The following is a 21074-nucleotide window of genomic DNA, read 5'->3' on the forward strand; positions in this document are numbered from 1 at the left end:
GCTTATTAGAACCTAAAAATGGCCATCATTACACCCGTTCTCAAGATTATTTTATTTTAAAGATACCCACTGTTAGCTCCAAACTGGGTAAAAGACGGCCTTTCGTTTCTATAGCCCTCACATGTGAAACTGTCTACAATCAGTTTTGAAACCGGAGAACTTGATTTCACTTATGGCCGCTTTCAAATACTTGTGAGGAATACTCTGAGTCTGAAATCTAACTGTAATTGTACATTTTGTCTATCTTGTAATTATTTGTGTTTAAATTGTCTGCTATGTTACTGTAATCATGGCGTTATTGGAAATGTACTGCTTTCTATTGTTTTAGACAATTCTAATTTCATTGAGTGGGGTTATGCATGCAAGTGGCTAAATATGTCTTTTTAGACACAATAAGCCGGTGATTTCTTCATTAATGTTTACAGTAGTAACACTACTAAGTGTAAGTCACATCTGCCCATGAAAGATTGTGGTGCATCTTTTATTCTTGGGAATGAACTTATTGTGTCTAAAAATACACATTTAGCCACTTGTACGCATACCCCCACCCACTGAAATCAAAATCATTAAAATCGCTAAAACGATAGAAAGCAATACATGAAAACATTTTCACGCTCATCAATCTAAAATATGAACCCTTGTTGTAAAAAAAAACAAAGTTGTTCTTTAAAATTCTTCCTTCCTCTAATCACAAACTAATCTGTTCTCCATTTGCGTGGCATTGCAGTCGTACATTTGGTACAGTATAGTAGGCCTACTCACTTACAGTGCTTTCCATCTTAACAGAGGAAGAGATATGGTTACAGTGTTCTTGTGAACCGATATACTAGTGGGCAATTGAGATCTGCTTAAAATGAACTGAGTCGTGTTTATCATACCTGTATGTTGTCTAGAGTTATGAGGAAGAACCTTTTTCCTAATTAAAAACATCCTACATTTTAGAGGCATGTAACGGATGAAATTCATAACATTTATAGGGCTATCCAAACATATCAGGTTTATTATACATCAAACATGTTGATATATAAGATGATATTAAAACATTTAGACAGAATTACAAAATCCATAATAACACAGAAAACACAATAAAACATTACTACAAAATAAAACAGGAAATGCAATAAAACAACTAATAAAAAGGGAACAGGCAAAGCCTAACAGATAGTATAGTTAAACTGCAACAATAAAACTCTCCAATTTCTTACCTCGCAGAATGTTCAGTGTAATAGATTCATACAGTGTTTACAATGTTTACATCCAGATTTCAGTTCTCATTAGAGCATTTGGCACACACAATCATTTGAGTGACTATTTCTGTTCATTGTTTTCAGTATCTATTCCCATGCAAATGTGTGTGACCTGTCTAAGTCTGAAACAGTTAATCAAACAAATCTAATTGATTAATTTAATTGATTAATAATCAATCCCTATTTTGGTCATATCATAGGCAAAATGTAAAAATAAAAATCTAAACATTTGAGGTTGAAAGTGGTTCATTGGTTTCCAGATTTGTACAAACAAGGTTGCTGCCTCAGGAAGCCATCGGGAATCACGAGTCAAACACCACAATGAACCAGCAGAGAAAACAGAATAGGCAGTAAAGCGAAACAGTGCTTTGAGCCCCACTGGTAGGGTTCACGCATCTTTCAGGAGATGGAAGGTCAAATAAGCGAATCCCCTCTTGGGCCACTGGTGTGGCACACACAAAACCCTCAGGCCAGTCCTCAACCTGCACATTGTGTGCTGTGGACATAAGAAAGGTCCAGGTCTCTCTCAGGACACAGTCATACTGATAGGGGTTCCCTCCTGCCCTGAGGAAGCGCAACTGTTCCAGTACACCTTTATCCGTTCCATTCAACAGAGTGCCTAGCTGGTTCCCGTTCACATGAAGCACTCTCAGTGTAGACAGACCATCCAGTGAGGGGAGTCTTATGAGCTGGTTATGGGACAGAAAGAGCTCCTTCAGGCCCTGTGGTGGGCTGTGGAATGCCTCCAGGGCATTGTGACTGAGATCCAACACTTCCAAATATTTAGGGAATGGAGATACCTTAGTGAGCCCCGAGCGGGATACATTTAGCCTTCGGAGGGCCTTCATCTCCTCTAAACAGTCCACACGATGGAATCTGGGGAAGCTGTTGCCACTGACATCAAGGTTGGCTAGGGTAGGAGCGTAACGCAGGACAATCTCACACAATTGCTGTAGAGAGGTGAGGTTGTTGTCTCTCAGACTGAGAGATGTCAGGTTTTGCAACTGGGGCGAGCAATTGGAGAGCTTCTGCAGGTTTGTCTCGGAGAGATGGTTCTCCGACAGATCCAGATCAGTCAGTTTCTCTACTAGCCCAGCCAAGTGGCACTCAATTTCAGCCAGGCCATAACGGACCACATCAAGTTTATTTAGAGGGCTTAACAGCCATTGGTGGCATGCCCGATTAGAAGGCTTTAGGAGGGAGGATGCCATTGTCACATTTTCCAGGTGAAGGGTTTTGATTTGAGAGGCTTTAGATGTAGAACACTGGTTGGCGTCTGACATTGTGGCCTGTTCAATCTCCAGGTTTGATGAAATAATGCTAATCTCATCAACCACAGAATGTGACAACGCTGAGATCAGGGAAGACAGAAATACAAAGGACACGTTGACATTTCTGAAAATTAATTTGTGTATCTTTATCTCTATCCCTGGTAAATACTGTAACCCAGGAGTGAGATCCACATCCAGCCTGCCATCCTTCAGCTCCAGTTCTAGAGCATCTATACAAGGAAGCATGTTATTTGGGTTGCTAATGTCTGTAGCATTGCATACACAATGTTTGTGGTCTATGCTACAGGTCGCCATTCCTGAGTTTAAGCTGTGCCCCAGCAGCAGGAGTAGAAACAGTGCCATCTCACTCAGTGAAGGGGTTGTCCACCTAAAATCCAAAGAGGAAAGAATTTGTCAGAGGCAATACTTTGTAGATTCATTCGCTTCTTAGAAACACATCCTTCATTATCGCATTGTGGCTCATTCTGTATACTAGAAGCTCGGCCGCCCTTCGGGCGGCCGAGCGTCTAGTCGGCGACCTGGCCAACTCGGGAACAATGTAAATAGGGAATGAATGCCCCGCCCTTTAATGCAAACCCCATTATACCTGTTGTCATAGGATCCGTTTTGACCATCTGTTTGCGTGTGTCCATTTATGCCCATATATGGAGAGATATGTCTGTCTACGTCCATTTTCTGACATATATGGAGATCTCTGTAGGACCTGGTTTGACCATCTGTTTGCCTGTGCCCATTTATGCCCATATATGGAGTTTGCGACCTGGCCAACTCGGGAACGATGTAAATAGGGAATGAATGCCCCACCCTTTAATGCAAACCCCATTATATGGAGATCTCTGTATCTGTCTGTGTCCCTTTTATGCCCATATACTCTATCTGTGTCCATATTTTATGCCCATATGCCCATATATGGAGATCTCTGTATCTGCCCATATGCCCATATATGGAGATCTCAGTCTGTGTCCCTTTTATGCCCATATATCTGCGTCCATTTTATGCCCATATGCCCATATATGGAGATCTCTGTATCTGCCCATATGCCCATTCTCTGTATCAGTCTGTGTCCCTTTTATGCCCATATACGGAGATATCTGTCATGGAGATCTCAGTCTGTGTCCCTTTTATGCCCATATATCTGTCTGTGTCCCTTTTATGCCCATATACGGAGATATATCTGTCTGTGTCCCTTTTATGCCCATATACGGAGATATCTGTCGGGTCGAGGCAAGGCCCCTGTATTGCCCATATATGGAGATCTCTGTATCTGCCCATATGCCCATATATGGAGATCTCAGTCTGTCGGGTCGAGGCTAGGCCCCTGTATCTGCCTGCAGTGATGTCACAATGACTCAGTGCTTGCACCCGGCACTGCAGTGATGTCACAATGAGTCAGCGCTTGCGCCGATTTTGCGCCGATTTCCGCATAAGGAGATTCCGAACGTTTCGCGCCGGTTAGGGAAAACCGCGCGTCGGGTCGGGTCGGGTCGAGGCCCGGCACTGCACTCCGTGCCGCGGCGGGGAGCGCGCGTGCCGAATCTGAAGCCGGTGGGACGAACGGTTCTCGAGATACGCGGATTACAAACACACACGCAGAGACTTCTCGCATTTATAGATAGATAATTACGTACAGGCCTATCCTTGCAAATATTTTTCTCTTCTCTTTTTTGGCGTGTCAAATTGCCTATTTTGTTCACTGAAAATTATGTTTTTCTTTGCTGCTGTATCAACTTTTGTTGATGCAATTTCCCTTTAGGTTCAATTAAGCGTTAAAGGAGGACTTCACCACTTTTCAACCTGTCTTCATATAATAGGTCCTCACTAATGTTCATGATAAAATAGGCCATGGCATGACATCAATATTAGAATATTCTTGTGAAACCAAAAACTCACCTTCCTTTCTGCTGGGTTCTGTGGTCTATGAGGTGTTCTGTTACCAGTAGCACCCATGGTCCTATTTTATTTCTTTTTTTGTTCTCTTTTTTTACATCTGCTTCCCTGATTTATTTCCACTTCTCTGTTGGCATTATCAGAGGATTACTGTAAACCCCTGTATTTATGATTACTCTAATCAGGTTTCAGTTTCCCCCAACAGAAGTCATTACGTTTAGCACCACCCTGGCCTCCTCCCTACAGAAAACTGTTTCATGTTCACTGAGTGACGATACACACCTGAAGATAGAAGTTAACTTTTGGTACCACACACACACACACACACACACACACACACACACACACACACACACACACACACACACACACACACACACACACACGCACGCACACACACACACACACACACACACACACACACACACACACACACACACACATGCGCGCGCACGCACGCACGCACGCACGCAGGCACGCACGCACGCACGCACGCACGCACACACACACCATGACACCAACAGCAAGGGCTGGTGGGTCCATGAAGATATTTCATGTGGTTCTCCTGTGGCCCTTGCATTTAGCAATGTAGGGAACTAAGGGAAGTGAAGATTTAGTTATTTATTTTCGTCCACGGAACAGTGCATCAATGACCTGCTGAATGCGTCAATGTTGTCAGTTACTGGGAAGTTGGAGGGTAAGACATTCCGCAGAATAGGGATGTCTCAATAAGGATTGAGTTACCAGTATCAGGAAATGTGCCAATATTCATAATTATGTGCCTGCTCACTCATGCATAAGATACAGATCAGTATATCAGTTAACATGAGTTTAGGTTGGATAAAGTTAGAGAATGGAATAAGGGTAACCGTTTGTTACAAGTAGTATCGTGGAATTAATTAAATCAAGCCCTTAACAATCATTATTTAATTTTAAGCTTTTTTTTCCCCACACCACACCTATTAATTCAAAAAGTGTCATTTGATTGTCTTGGAATATTATGTAAACATATTTTAATACATTTGACAACGGTATTTTATTTATGTTAATACCATTTAAAAACATTTTCCCATGGACCACCTGCAGGTCTAATTATACCATGGACCACTAGTCTGTGGAGTGTGGACTGAGAAACAGTGATTTGTACTGCATAGCAATCTCAACCCATATCCCTCCCAACACAACAGTGGTCCCCAGGTTGATTCTTAAAGTCAGGGTGGTGGTCCCTCGTTCACAATCAGTTGAATTCCCCTGATCTAACACAATAGTTCTCAAAGAGAGATCTTGGGGACCCCCAGAGGTCCTTGAGACCAGTATTGTGACAATGTCATGGTCAGTATCATGTTCATCATGCCCCCCATCCCCCCAAACCACTTCAGAGCGGCAGGGCCCCCTAAAAACATTTTTTCCAGCCCCCCCCCCCTGTCTCCTTATGCCTCCTGGGGGGCTGTAGCCGCTGTACCGCCCCCATTGAGAAATACTATTAGACGAATCTCAACAACTCTTTGAACCAAAGAATCAAACATTAAACCTTGGAAACACACACAAAAAGCAAGCAATGTCAAATCGAGTACTGTTTATTTTTATAATGTCACTGTTACATACACTGTTATGTATATAGGCCCAAACAGACAATACATACTGTACTTACATTATGTACTGTATATCACAGTACATATTGCTCCAACAGACTATACTGTATATACTGTACATAGCAGTACATTTGTAGCAATAGGCTCAACAGCACAACCTTTTCAATTGAATTAGTCCGGGAGCCAAATGGTGATTTTTGGCTGAACGTGGATTCGCCTGTAAAAGTTTTTTTCTCAACTGATTCTTGTAGCTTGGGGTCACCTCTTAAGGATTCAAGATGATGACCAGTGATATCCATTGAGCATTTTTTATTATTAACCCCTTAATGCCTGATTATTAATAATAAAAAATGCTCAATGGATATCACTGGTCATCATCTTGAATCCTTAAGAGGTGACCCCAAGCTACAAGAATCAGTTGAGAAAAAAACTTTTACAGGCGAATCCACGTTCACCCCCACGGCTCCCGGACTAAATCACTCTTTTGGAAAAATGCATTTTATTTATCCATTCCAATCCCATGACTCAATTTCTATAATATCGTCACTGTCGAGCAGAAACCTCGTATCTCCAACTTTCAAATTTGTACTTCTTTTCACCAAGTAAAGCCCTGCTTCATCATACAAGGCTGTCGCACAAAAGTAGTGAAAACAGCCGATCTACAAGCACACAACGCCTCATGGTGCGAGGCGTTGTGTGCTTGTAGATCTGCTATTTTCACTAGTTTAGTTCATTTTTAAAATGATAAATACAAAACGAACGGTCTTGGACATACAAGGTTTCCACCCGACAACGACGATATGCTTTATTTGAGAAAGAACACCTCAAAAGAAAAATGTATTAAAGACCCTGTAAAGGAAATTAAATTATTTGTTCCTTAAGACATTATAAAGGTTAAAAAGTAATGGCTGAAAATGTGAACTATGTAGTAATGGTTTGTGTAGTTGGTCAATTTAAACAGTTTTTCACAATTTCTCAGTTTCTGTTTATTTGGGCAGATCTAAATCATGATTCTATGACATACATGGATTAATTTACTAGTGAATTATCATTAAAATGTGCCTGGGTGGTTTATAACCCATTATTCTGCAGAGTGACAAACTGAGAAAACATATTATTACTACTTTACAGGGTATTTAAAGAGAAAGAAAACAGTAACATTTTAATTAAATGCAATGATATTTATTTACTGATTTATGACTGATTACTGATTACTGAAATATAAATTTGTGATTAAATGACAGACATTTTTAAAGGTTGATTAAATGACTGTATGATAGGATAAATCATGATTATTTCTGTATATATGACGCCTGTTTGAGAAGCACACTTAAAGTCATACTGTGTAACTTTTATTATTATTTATTAAATAATCTTGAACTGGTATTTTCTTCTGGTGTTTTTTGACAACTTCTCTAAAAACGATTAAACCTTTTTCTTTTTTGGCAAGTGACTGCCCCCAACAGTCATGACAAAATGACATAGGCATCGGAAATGTACCAGGAATGTATTAATCTATGTATTTTGAAATGAATAAATACCATTTTCAATATAATTTCCAAAATATACTTGGGCGGTATAGGACCCGGCTGCGTTCCTTTTTGAGCGGTACTTCCGTATAGATAAATGCTGTCAAATGGAGTTGATCAGAGTTGTTGCTAAAAAGACTAATAAACTGAATGTCGCACAGTATGACAACAAAGTATGCTCAAGACGTGCTCAAAGGAATCTGATTTCTGATAGCTCTGGAAAGAGTTGATGAAGTAAGATGTTGGTGAGTTTGGTCACTCATCTCTAAATGCCTGGATCCCGAGGCTACTCATCTCTCACTCATCTGAAAACAGAGCCACAGAAAGATGATTATGTGTATTAGCCATTTGAAATGTAGAACAAATCGCAGCGCAGAGTTTTTAAAGGGCCAGTTCACCTCCGGGGCAACCAGATCTTATTTTATTGTTGTTTGGGACACGATCAACACAATCCTGAGTTATAGTAGTATAGTATATGTATATAGTAGTATTTCAGCATGAATGATGATGCATTTTGCATCATATGATGCAGCATGATGACTCATATGATGCAAAATGCATCATCATTCATGCTGAAATACTAAGATATCTCAAAACACAGATTAAACACAAACAATTACTCAGGATTGTGTTGATCTTACCCCAAACAACAATAAAATAAGATCTGGTTGTCCCAGAGGTGAACTGGCCCTTTAATGGTAAACTGAAATGCTCACCAGCATCGCTGAAGGCCTTCAGCTGCATCATCTTTGGGAAAGTCATCATGCGACGCGGGCCGGCTACACAGGAGAAATAAACAGAACACATGGACACTCATAGTGTGTACATTCATGACTGCTGCACATACAGTGCAACACATATAATATATACATCATTTAAATATGCTGACTAAATGCGCTCTACCTTTGTCACAGTCGGGTCTGCTGCCACGGACGCGGGTATTAGGAACCTCAGTTCCATTGGCATCCACACACCAGCAGTACCCGGTGCTGTGCCAGCACTGAACGGGCTTGTAGTTGCCAAGCTCATCACACTGGGGTTTGAAGGACCCGGGCCACACTCTTCCACCTCGGACAGCTGCTTCCACCTGGCATTTAGTCTGGATGAGAGTGGCGGCTGAGGGATGGAAAGAGTACAGTATGGTGTTGGAAAATAGGTCAGGTCAATAACTCTTATTATTGATTGTCAGCATAGAACTGCAGGATTAACCGGATTTTCAGCAGAGATCAAACAGTCCAATTGCAGACGCAATTGTTGCTATGTGTGTTTTCATCACATTTACCTTTCTCAGTGGGGGCTGGAGGAGGGGCCTGCTGGGCCATCTGGAAGATCAGCCAGTGACGCATCCAGGATTCAAACCCCTTGTGGAAAACAATGTGTTTAGATAAACATTGTACACACATAATAAGAACGTAGGCCACAGGTTGTCAGTGCATGAGTGCTTGTGTGCGTGCGTGCGCACAGTACGTGCATGCTTGTGTGTGTATGGTTTATATATGTGTTCGCGTGCAATTGTGTATACATTACCTTCCACTCACTCTCCTCCATCTGTTGCTTCAGGCTCTGCATGTTGGCCAGGAATGTCTCATTGAACTGGGGCAGCTGGGAGTTCTGGTGAGAAACACAGACACAAGTTGTGCTAATCTACTACAAAGAAAATCAAGTACAGAAGAATCTATTAATGTAGCCAAGGAGTGGCAGACTTGCCAGCTGTGCTTACCTGCAGGAGATTCTTCACCTGCTCCTCCATGCTGACAGTCACAGCAGTGTCCTCCAGTTTCTGGTGGCAACATTGAAAAGAATATGAATATCAAAATGATCAATGATGCTGTAGTGCTGAATCCCAGTTTCCAATTCAATTAGGCCTGAACGCAAATCTGTGTCACTTCAGATTTTGAAAACTTTAACCATTATTTTATGCTTTAACTATTAAAAAAATAGCAGATATACAAGCTCACAGCGTGGCACCGAGTGCCTGCTGCGAGCTTGTAGATCTGCTATTTTTGAAAAATCGTGAATATTTTTGACCCGATTCTATAAATGTCTTCTAAATCCTTCTTCTATATCAGTGGTTCTCAAACTTTTTCATGTCAAGCACCTCCAAAATTACATGAATTTGGCCACATACTATCGATCTCAAAATAAGTTACAAATGTTCGCTTTCAAAAAAGATATATTCAAAGACTTGAAACGATTTTTCAATAGTTAAAGCATTAAATACTTCTAGGCCTAAATCATCAAGGTAGTGCTCAATCCCTTTCCAATTCAGTTAAAAGAATTGCTGCCACCTAGTGACAGACAGTGTGAAAGTACCGTCATGGGATGAGAGTTGGCTGCGGCCTCCTCCTCAGTGAAGTCCATCAACAGAGGCATGCTGTTCATCATAGGCATACGCATCTGGACAGCTGGCACTGCAGGAATGGGAGTACATGCAGATTAATCAGGTCATTTTGACACCAGACTCAGTGCCGGTTCTAGGATTCAGGTGGCCCTATGCAATATTATTTTAGGTGGCCCCCCACTGACGGATGCACACGTACGCGTGCATCCGTCAGTGGAGGGCCACCTAAAATAATCTGCAGCAACAGATCAAAAATGTCTTTGCTCATGAATCAAGGCAGCCAGGCCTAGAATGAAGTTGGGGAAGGAGGAAAGGGGAGGGCATATTAGAATAATAACGCTAGTTTTTGGATAGGGGATACATGCTTTGGTTGTGGCCCTAAGCGACCGCTTATATTGCTTATGCCAGGAACCGGCCCTTATCCTTTAGGTCTGCCAATGTGCCAGTAAAATAAACTTGACCTTTTGTGGACCACAGGTCTGCATCAGTTCAAGGGGTAAATGTATGATGGCAATGGTGACAATATGCTATGTGAAACTAATCCAGTGCCATTCAGTCAGTCCTGCTGAAAACTATATCCCACCAGGTCAAACTAGGTTTAGTTAGAAAAGGACACCAGGTGGGATGGGAAAACCACTGCCATACCAGAGCCACCAAAAAGTTTCTCTATTGATATTTATTATTTATATTGTTATGTAGTTTTTACTTTACTTTACTAATGGTTTTTACTTGAACCCAGTGAGCATACCAATCAAGTCAAATTCCTTTTCTCAACCACAGCAATATGGTCAGTCCAGTTATGCAACATTTCCAGTCGGTTGCATTTTCATTTCCTCCTTCAACAGTTAGTCTCATGTATTTGCCATGCAATATATCTCTCCTGAATAGGCCTATATAGAATTTGTACTACTTTTCTTTACAAATAAAGTAGCGTTAACATTAGGTTATTCCTTGTGGTATTGCACATTCCCCATAAGCCAATGTGTGTACAATGTCTTATTTCCTTACTCCGGGTTCGGGTGTTCTTCAGCTCTTTGCGCATGTTTTCACCATTGGTCTGCAGTGAACTAATCTGCTGCTTCTGGTTGTAGACCATGTAGGCAGTGAACACCTGGCTGGCCAGTAGCAGACAGGCCAGTGTGGTCAGCCCTGCTATCTTGAACGCACGGCTGTTGGAACCCCTAGTGGCACAGAGGAACATGTGAATAAGAGTAAAGAATTAGTATCAATGAAAATGGGAAACATGTATCTCACATTAGTGGAAAGAAATGTATTATTAGAGAATTATGGGGCGGGGGTATAAGCTGGTATTTGTTAAGTGAAAACAAACAAAAGTTTTTTTCTGCTTTTGAACCAATAATATTAGAGGCATCATTAGTTGCTAGGCAGACTCCTTCTCTTACAGTATATCGCAAGAGAATTGTGAACACTCGTTGTTTTTTGAAAACTTTGAATCGTTTTTGTAATACAGGGCTTTGAGAATGTGTCTTTCATTTACATTATTTGACTTTTTTGTTGCTGTATAGGTTTTTTATTTCATTTTATGATCTGTTTTTTTAAAAATGTTATAAGACAAAAACACTAACACTGATTTATTTGCGTTTCAGGTTATTTAACCTTTATCATTAATCATTCTTTTTAATAAGAAATGTTCGATAGAAACTATGTTTTTCTCTGCTACATATTTGGACCAATAATAATAGAGACATCACTAGTTGTTAGGCAGACACATTCAGAATAGTGAACACTCTTTGTGACAATTTATTTGAAAACATTTAATATTCTGATAATTGATACAAGGTTTGATCATGTATTTTATATTTACATTACTTTACTTTTTGTTATTGTTCAAAATTAATGTATTTTTTATTATGTGTTCTGTTTTTTTTTCCTTACTTCTGTTTTCTTGTAATTGTCATTTCAAAACTGTGATAAGACAACATTTTGAATCTGATTAAATCTGAGTAAAATTTAAGATGTTTTTCCCTTTCATTTATCATTCTTATTTACTAAGAAAAGTTATATAAATAGCAATTATGTTTTTCTCTGGTTTTGAACCAATCATATTGGAGGCATCATTAGTTGCTAGGCAGTCACTTTCCTTAAAATTCTTCACTCCCCACTATTTGTTATTTGAAAACGTAACCCTTTAATATTATGAGTGACCCTAACCATTTAAAACGTATTTTATAATTAACATTATTTAACATTTTGCTAATGTATATGCTTTTTTTTTTTTTTGTAATTGTAATTACTTTTTTTTTTTTTTTTTTACAAGAAAACATTGTTTTCTGGTTTGTTTATCTGTTTAAAGAATGAATGATAATTTCAGAAGTCCACGGGATTTAATTGAACAAACATATCTCACCCTCTGGTTGTGGTTGTCGGGGTTGTCTCTGGGGGCACAAGGGCCTCCGCACTGCCAGCCAGGCTGCCAGTGGCCAGTGGAGCTTGCTCCTCCATTTGTTCTTCAAGTTCCTGTTAAGGTTCTCAATAAAATAAAAAACAATTTAGACCTCTTAACCTATTTATTTACAGTTCCTGATGTGTCTTTAATATGTCAGGTGTGTGTGTACGCAGTGGGCTCCAACGAAAAGTGAAGTGAAAGGTGCCAACACCCGGAAAGTCCCCTGGATGGAGCTGATGTGGGCCGGGTTGAAAAGAAATGCCAGGGCTGCCATTGGCTGACAGGAGCATCATCACTTGTTGATCGAGGCAAGAAATCAGTGGAATTTTGCAGGACTAACCTAACAAACGTCTTTTAAAAGGTTTAATAATGATAATAACTGCATATAATAATACGCTGTAATGAAAGCAAGTACCACTAACGCCATGTTTATTACAACAAAGCTTATGATTTAATAAAACCACTACAATAAACTGGATATCTGTAGGCCTACTTGGTATCATAATTACAAAGATATATGATAATAATATTTGTTTATGATAAATCATAATATAAGAACCCAGTTACAACCCACTGTCTTAATCCAAGGTGTTCTGTGATGTGGAAAAGTCAAGAAAATAATATTCTTCAAACGGACAGATTGAGGAAAAGCACATTAAACAAAGTGGCTCAACTAAAAATGTACAGCATGGCACTAAAATGGGACAGCCATCTATTTATTGTATGTACTGTATGTCCCCCCAATATTTTGCCCATAATTAACTAGTTCCACTTGTCATAAAATATTTGCCCAAATATGGAGTTCCATGCGGAAGCCGCACTGTTATTAGACCCGGACTTGTTTATGAAGTTTTATAATCTGAATTGTTTGGTAAATTATAACCTTTAAATGGACATGAACAGATTGTTTTAAGAGTTTCTCTTAAGCATGACAATCTAAAGTGAAAGTGACGTGGCAGGGTGTTTAAATGGTGACTGCTGTTACATTTATGTACACTTAGAACAACAAAATCCCCTTTTTTCTAAGGGTGTTCCCTATGACGGAAGATCTAACTAGAAAAGGTCTGAAAGCTAAACGATTCTATTCTGGGAGGTAATTTGCTTTTGTTCAAATTTAACTGAACAGGGTCCACCAGGGGTCTGTACTTGGTCACTTACTTTTAAGGCGTGGCACTGTAGAAAACTAGCCATCTACAGTATTAGCATGTGTCTGTCTGTGTGGTCAGAACTAATCTCGCAAACCGCTGGACTAATCATATGTTTTATATTTTATAATGGAAGTCAAGGTGGTTTGGATTGGACTGAAACCATACGATGTCAGAGCTATGCTGTTGGAATCCTGTCTTGTTTCCCTCTACAACAAGATCCTTTGGTTCTGCTCACAAGCTCTCCTATCACTATATGCTTGATGCCACTTCGGCTGTTTTTCTCCTTCCTTCCCTCTGCCACACAGATTAAGATCATGCTTTTCTGACATCTCACAGTAGCCGAGCTTCTCTTATTTCCTGGAAAGTCGTGCACCTTACAGGATCCTTCCATTTCCTTTGTTAAAAACCTGGTGGTTTCTGTTCCAACTGCCAGGAACCTGGGAGAGGTCCGGGACCTGGACGGTCATCTATCCTTCAAGGCACACACCTCAGTAAAACTACACCTAAACCTAACCCTAACCCGGCCTGTCGGACACATGGGACGTAGGAATGTTGAGATTTCCCCTTCACAGCCATCACTTGATCATGTACAGTAGGTTTGCATTGTACAAACCTACATGACCCTTCCTTACCAAGGAGTTTGCCCAGTTCCTTATTTAAAACTCAGTCATCTGCCAGCATGCTCACTCAAACTATAACGTGGACACACCTTGGTCTTCAACCTTTCCAATGTTTTCCCTTCATATATTCACCTTTGTGTTAACTTGCTGCACACAATCAATTCAAAACATTGGCGACGATTTACAAAGGACAAAGGACAGGATTTATCACGGACATGGCACCCATTTTTCAGTACATGATCCACACCACTGTACACCCCTTCCCATGCACATGTACGTACATCAGCAAACACAGACTGCCATATGTTCATCCCTTGTCTAAAACGCTCTGGCCAAAGCTCAGAACATCCTCGACTCGACTCTGAAAACTCAACTCTTCATAAATGTTATAATAGATTGCTTGACTACAAATGCTACAAATGTTAAGATAGCAATAGCATGTTGTTATAATATAATATATAGTTAATTTATTGGACTACATTTCTTTGACCTCTACTTATGTGATCATTTATCCAGTCATTGGTTGACTAGGCTTCATGGTATAGATCAGATCTGGCGCGCATTGGATAAGAGCATCTGCTAAATGCCTCCATTTTATATTGTGAAACACCAATCTAAATAGACAGATAGACAAAAAGGAATTTACAATTACTGTATTCATGATCAATAAGTGGTAGATAAGAATCTTAGAGATTCAGTAGCCCTGTGTGTTATAGCTTTATATCGTGTCAAACAGTCACCTGGTTACAAAATGAAACCAAAACAAGCCACAATGACAAATATGACTTGTGGGCACACAGAGTAAGAGAATGAAGGTTAAGAAAGTAAAATGGCTGCCTACAAACAAATACAGTGGTGTTATATTTGCTAAGTAAAAAAGCACTTACAATATTAGTTATATTGTAAAAATTGAGAACAATTAATCTTTAATACACAGACCACAGTAGACCAGTATGACTTTAATTCATGCTTTATAAATGGATAGGTTTAAAACAGTTTGCAGTGAGAGGATGTGAGAAGGAATCAATCTTTTCGACATAATGTAGGCCTGTACCTCTGTACGGTGAAATGAAGTAAAACGACACACTTCCACAGTGGAAGTTCCACTCCCTTTAGTACACTTAAGTACAGATATTTCACACTGTGAGAAGGGACTGATGATGAGTGTAAATCCACATTCAGTCATTTAGGTTGTTCAAACGTATTGTATGTGTGTCATACAATGTCAAGAAATAAAAAGAGGACCAACATTTGCATTGTTATACATCAGAAAATCGCATCCAATGGATAATACTCCCTTGTGGTAATACTATTGGTTCAGCTGGAATCGGTTATGTTAAAGCTTTGATTAAAAGACAGAATTCATGACTAATCATGAACATTCCGGTATAGCTATATATGAAGCTCAGAGCAATCTGACTTCTGATAGAAAGAGCTGATGAAGTCAGATGCTGTTGAAGTCAGATCTGATCGAGTTCTCTCACTCATCTGAAAAAAAAGACGACAGAATGATGATTAAAATGAAACGAAATTAAAATTGCAGTGCAGATTTTTCAATGGCAAACTGAAATGCTCACCACCGTCGCTGAAGTCCTTCATCAGCATCATCCTGGGGAAAGCCATCATGCGATGAGGGGCTAGGAGAAATGAACAGAGCACATGGAAACCCTTAGTGTGGTCATTCGTGGCTGCTGCACATACAGTGCAACAATAAACAATACAAAATGGCATCTTGGTGGTACTGTAGATGGATGCTGACTTTCTCATTACCTTTGTGACAGTGGAGTTTGCCGCGGGTGCGAGTCTGAGGAATCTCAGATCCGCTGGCATCCACACACCAGCAGTACCCGATGCTGCCATGGCACTGCTTGGGTTTGTAGCCACCCTGCTCATCACACTGGGGTCTGTAGGTCCCGGGCCACAGCTTTCTGGATGCTGCCCTCTGGCACTCAGTCTCGACCACAGCGGCTGAGGGACAGATAGTTAGAAGATAGGAGTCCGGTTAGATTTTCAGTGGGGATCAAACTGTCAAGTTGGAGAAGCCATGTTGGCTACAGTACAGTAGTGTTTACATGTCATTTACCTGTCTGAGTGGGGGTTGCAGGTGGCTGCTGGGCCATTTGGAAGATGAGCCAATGACGCATCCAGGATTCAAAGCCCTGTGGAAAACAATGTGTTTAGATATAATAATACATAATTTAGTCCCCAATCCTTTGGGGTATTTTTGTTAGAGCACATTTGCAAATTTGTCCTCTGCATGCTTAACTATTAGTAACAGTGGGCGTTATTAAAACAGCACCCTGGGAGCAGTCAGGGTGCGTGTGCATGTGCGTGTGTGCGTGGCGTGCACATTACCTTCCACTCGCTCTCCTCCATCTGTTCCTTCAGGCTCTGCAGGTTGGCCAGGAATGTCTCATTGAACTGAGGCAGCTGGGAGTTCTGGTGGGAAACACAAGTCATGTTCCAATGAAAATCTACAAGTGCAGAAGAGTTTGGCGTCAATGTAAACTGGTGGGCATCCGCCAGCGTGCTGGACTCACCTGCAGCAGATCCTTCACCTTCTCTTCCAAAGCACTGTCCTCCAGTCCTCCAGTCTGGTGGCATAGTACAAATATTAATAGATTGATATTTATCAATGATGCTGGTTAGTGCCGCATTGCCTTTTTCATTTCAGTTCACAAAATTGCTGCCATCTATAGTTTGATGAAAGTACCTTCATGGGTTCATCCTCACTGAAGTCCATCAACAGAGGCATGCTGTTCATAGGCATGGCCATCTGGACAGCTGGCACTACTGGGAAGGATGGGGGGAAATTGACAGACTAGTGAGTGGGTGATTTGTGATTTGTGACATCATGTACATGAAATACATGCTTTTCAACAATAAAATAAGAGACCTATTTCCATTGTGGTCCTTGGTCTTGTACATAACAACTAAGAGCTGAAATTGATACATAAGGCTTCTAAAACAAAACGACAATAATCATAAACTAGTATAAGTAAATACTGTTATATGAAGTATATGAATGATTTCAACTTCGAAGGGTGGTGATACCTTCTCCTCTAGGTCTGCCAATGTGTCAGTAAAATCGAATTGTCCTTTTCTGGCCACAAGTCCGACACAGCTCAAGGGGTAAGATGAATGATGGCAATGTGAACAGAATTGTAAAAATGCTATTCTATCGTAATCTAGGACTAGATCAGATTTGTAGCACAGTGGTTTCCACCTCCACTAGTCCATGCCATTCTGTCAGTCCTGCTTAAAACTATCCTATATAGGGTCAATCTAGATTAGAGAGCTAAAATGACAAAAGGACACAGGACCCTCCATTGTAGGATGGTTAAACCACCATACCAGAACTACTGATATGGAACTGATAGAGCTGAATTATAGCAATGTCTTTATTCATACCGTATTTTTCTAGATTTGTATTACTTTTTGATATTTACTTGAAAACTGAGTGCGTACCGTATCAAATCAAATTTAATCAAGTCACATATACTGTAGTACTCTCACTGACATTCATTGTCTTCTCTCTACTGCAGTGTTCAAACCAGTTCTGCAACATTTCCAGTCTGTTCCCTTTTCATTTCCTCCCTCGAAGATTAGTCTCATCATATCCTACTGTGAATATAGTTTCATAAAAATCTTCTGAAACTAATCATACTAAATAAAGTTATTAACATTGTTATTATTTCCTCTGGTAATTCCTTCTTATCATTCTATTTGCCCCCCTGTACAATGTATTTTATTTCCTTACTCCGGGTTCGGGTGTTCTTCAGCTCTTTGTGCATGTTTTCGCCGTTGGTCTGCAGTGATTGGATCTGCTGCTTCTGGCTGAAGACCATGTAGGCAGTGAACACCTGGCTGGCCAGTAGCAGACAGGCCAGTGTGGTCAGCCCTGCTACCTTGAATGCACGTCTGTTGGAACCCCTAATGGCACAGAGTCAAAGGAAAATGCAAACATGTTATAAAACATTATTGTCAATGAAAATAAGAGAACAATGAAAACGCAAAAAAAAAATACATTTCATATCCAAAAATTTGGCAAATAAGGCCAATCTCCGCCCACTGTATTTAAAGTCTGAACTATAGTTTTTTCTTGTAATTACATTTGTGAGGAAAAATAAAAATAAAAAATCTGAAGAAAATTCTCAGTTATAAAGCAAGATTAACCTATAGTTAACTAAATAACTACATTTAGTTATTACATTTTGTTGTTTGTATTCTGCTTTTGTTATTGAGCCTGTGTTCATTTATTTCCTCTTTTTGTGTTCTTGTCATTGTAATTTTATAAACAGTGAGAAGACTTTTGTCTTAACTATTATTTGAAATAATATCTCAGACTGTTTATCCTTTTAATTTATCTTTTCCAAGAAAGGTTACATGAACAACTGTGTTTTCTTCGGCTACATATTTTTGAACCAATAATATTAGAGGCATCACTAGTTGCTAGGCAGACACCTTCACTAATTTTAAGGGAATTGTGAATGCTCTTCACTCTCCACTACTTTGTATTTGAAAATTTGTATTTGAACATTTTTAATATTTAAGTTTTGATGTAGGCCTACTATTTATTTTATAAGTTGTTCTACTTAGTTCTGTTTTCTTTACTAAATCTCTCAAGTCAAAGTCAAAACATTAAAAAAAAAAAGGGTGAAAAAGAGGGATAGCCTTTATCATGAATGAATGATAATTTCAGCAGCCTATGTGGATTTCGTTTTTTTTATGTCAATATAAATATATTGTATCAAGCGTATCTCACCCTGAGGTTGTTTCTGGGGGGACAAGAGCCTCCACACTCCCTGCCAGGCTCCCAGTGGCCACTGGAGCATACTTCTGAGAAGTCTCCATGTTCTTCAAGCTCTTGTCAAGGTCCTCAATGTAATTAACTGGACACATGTGTGATGGATCTTATACCCTCGTAAATACGGAAACTGCAGGCAGACTCCAAGGAAAAGTGAAGTGAAAAATGCAGACCCCTGGAAAGTCCCCGAGTTCTAGGTGCTCTGGATTAGACTGAAAATAAGTGACCAGGGCTGTCATTGGCTGACTGGAGTCATCATCACTTGTTGTGAGAGGCAGACATTCAGTGAAATAATGCGCAGGACTAACCTACGCACTTAAAAAATGTCATAATATTAAGAAGAACAACAACAAAAACAATTGCAATGATAAGTAGGCTATAATAAAAACGCAATTGTATTTTGTTCATTAGTGCCTAATACTGTATCCAGGAATAAACAATCCAATACAATCAATTGTACTGAACGTAGGTTCCACTAACTACATAATAATGCTTATGAGTTTGAAATAACTTTTAAGGCAAATCATAATATAACAACCCAGTAACAACCAGTGACAACGCAAATTGGTCCATAAAGTGGTTGAGGATAATTAAGTGACACAATTAATATTTTTACGGTATCTATGTATGTAGGCTACTATGCAGAGGTTGAAAAAGTAAAAGTCTGAAATACAAAATGTACTTGAGTAAAAGTATGAACTTGTTGGCATGAAAATGTACTTTTTAAAGTACCAAAAGTAAAGACAACATGTTTGAAAATAGCAGATCTACAAGCTCACAACAGGTCACTATGCGGCCCGTTGTGAGCTTGTAGGTCGGCTGTTATCTAATCACATAGCCAATGTATAAAATAGGGCTAAAGTGGTTTATGTATGTTTTATAATATAATGTATATCTGTAAAGTTGAAATACAAAAAAGTATTTCAAATACCTACCGGTATTTCAAAATGCAAAAAAGTATTTCAAATACCTATTTGAAATACATGTATTTCAAATACTGCCCATATCTGCATGTAGTGGAGTAAAAGTACAATATTTGGATCCGAGATGTAGTGGAGTAGAATAGAAGTAAAAGTATAACAAATTGGAAATACCTCAAAATTGTACTCAACTGTAGGCTAAGTAAATGTTACTTTACACCACTCGTACTATGTGACACAGCAGAGCTACAGATCTGTTGTGTCTGACCCCACTTCATGTTGGATGGTTTACATCTGACATGATCATCAGTGCATGTTGAAAATCTCCATTTATGTGCTTTTGACAGTTGACGGGCCCCCCCACTGTGGTGGTCCACCGAACGACAGACTACCCATCCTCACACCTACCCATTAGGCAATTTGAATACAGAATAGGATCGGATAGAATTGGATTCAGGATGTATAAATATTGCCCAAATATGGAGTTCCTCATGTCATTTCATATTAGCCCAAATATGGAGTTCCACACAGCTCCGGAAATATTAGGCTCCGTAGCTCAGACCCTAGAGTTCTAGCATTGTTCACAAACTGCTAGTAACTTGCTATCCATCCACAGCTAAAGATTGCGCAGGGAAGCCATGCTGTTATTAGACCTGGTCTTGTACATACTCATCCAGTACAGTGTGGTTCCTAAACATTGGGTCAGGGACCCATTTTTATGTATTTTTTATTTATTTTATAATTTACTAAAATGTCATTAATGTAAAAAAAAAAAAAAAATCAAAGAAATACACCTGATCAGCTATTTTCTCTAGTTTGGGTCCCAGGGAGATATTTCTCTTCTGGGTTTAAAGTCTAAGAACCAGTGATCTACAGAGCGTATTAATGATGGCTCCAATAACATTCACCCAATATACTTCTGAGAATAACAGCAAGATCCTCTTTCTTCCGCTTATGGATGTTCCCCTATTACGCTAAGGTAGACTAGAAAAAGTCTGAAATCTATATGATGCTACAGAACAATTTCCTAGTAACCTAGTCTTGCGTATATGATCACAGATCTCCACCTACTGTTACATCTAGTGATTCTGTGACGGAAAATGGGCTAAAACTGAGTGGAAACAATTCAGTATTTTAAAAAGTAACAGCTTAGTTCACAGAACCAATGCAAAGACTTTAGGGCATATACCTTTTTGATTGATTGATAGATTGAAGAGTTTATTAGCAGTTTGCAATAGAAAAAAGTAGTTTCATGACAGCACAAATCACTGGTACAAGTGATTA

General features: G+C 39.6%; 1 protein-coding gene across 1 annotated transcript; it reads right to left on the reverse strand.

Moving 5' to 3' along the window:
• Positions 1-6706: 6706 nt before the first annotated feature.
• On the reverse strand, positions 6707-18999 carry LOC308302477 (uncharacterized protein). Its single transcript, XM_080746732.1, has 18 exons — positions 18829-18999; positions 17824-17996; positions 16777-16856; positions 16604-16657; positions 16419-16502; positions 16147-16222; positions 15834-16031; positions 15641-15700; positions 13964-13968; positions 12257-12366; positions 10897-11069; positions 9861-9958; positions 9268-9327; positions 9075-9158; positions 8830-8908; positions 8451-8663; positions 8264-8326; positions 6707-7852 (listed from the first exon to the last, which is right to left on the reverse strand). The coding sequence occupies exons 1-18, from the start codon at positions 18963-18965 to the stop codon at positions 7845-7847; spliced, it is 1755 nt and encodes a 584-aa protein (XP_080602858.1). The 5' UTR covers positions 18966-18999; the 3' UTR covers positions 6707-7844.
• Positions 19000-21074: the final 2075 nt, after the last annotated feature.

This window comes from Nannobrachium achirus (genome assembly GCF_963921795.1).
Source record: "Nannobrachium achirus genome assembly, chromosome: 17".
In the NCBI taxonomy this organism is placed as follows: Eukaryota; Metazoa; Chordata; class Actinopteri; order Myctophiformes; family Myctophidae; genus Nannobrachium; species Nannobrachium achirus.

Bases quoted from the DNA above. Each gene is read 5' to 3' on its own strand.
- LOC308302477 (XM_080746732.1), bottom strand. From the start codon at position 18,965: ATGTGTCCAGTTAATTACATTGAGGACCTTGACAAGAGCTTGAAGAAC. The intron at 9,328-9,860 runs GTACTTTCACAC...TGTTGCCACCAG, and splicing joins CCAACTCTCATCCCATGACG to AAACTGGAGGACACTGCTGT. The intron at 8,664-8,829 runs GTAAATGTGATG...TCCATCCCTCAG, and splicing joins TCCAGCCCCCACTGAGAAAG to CCGCCACTCTCATCCAGACT.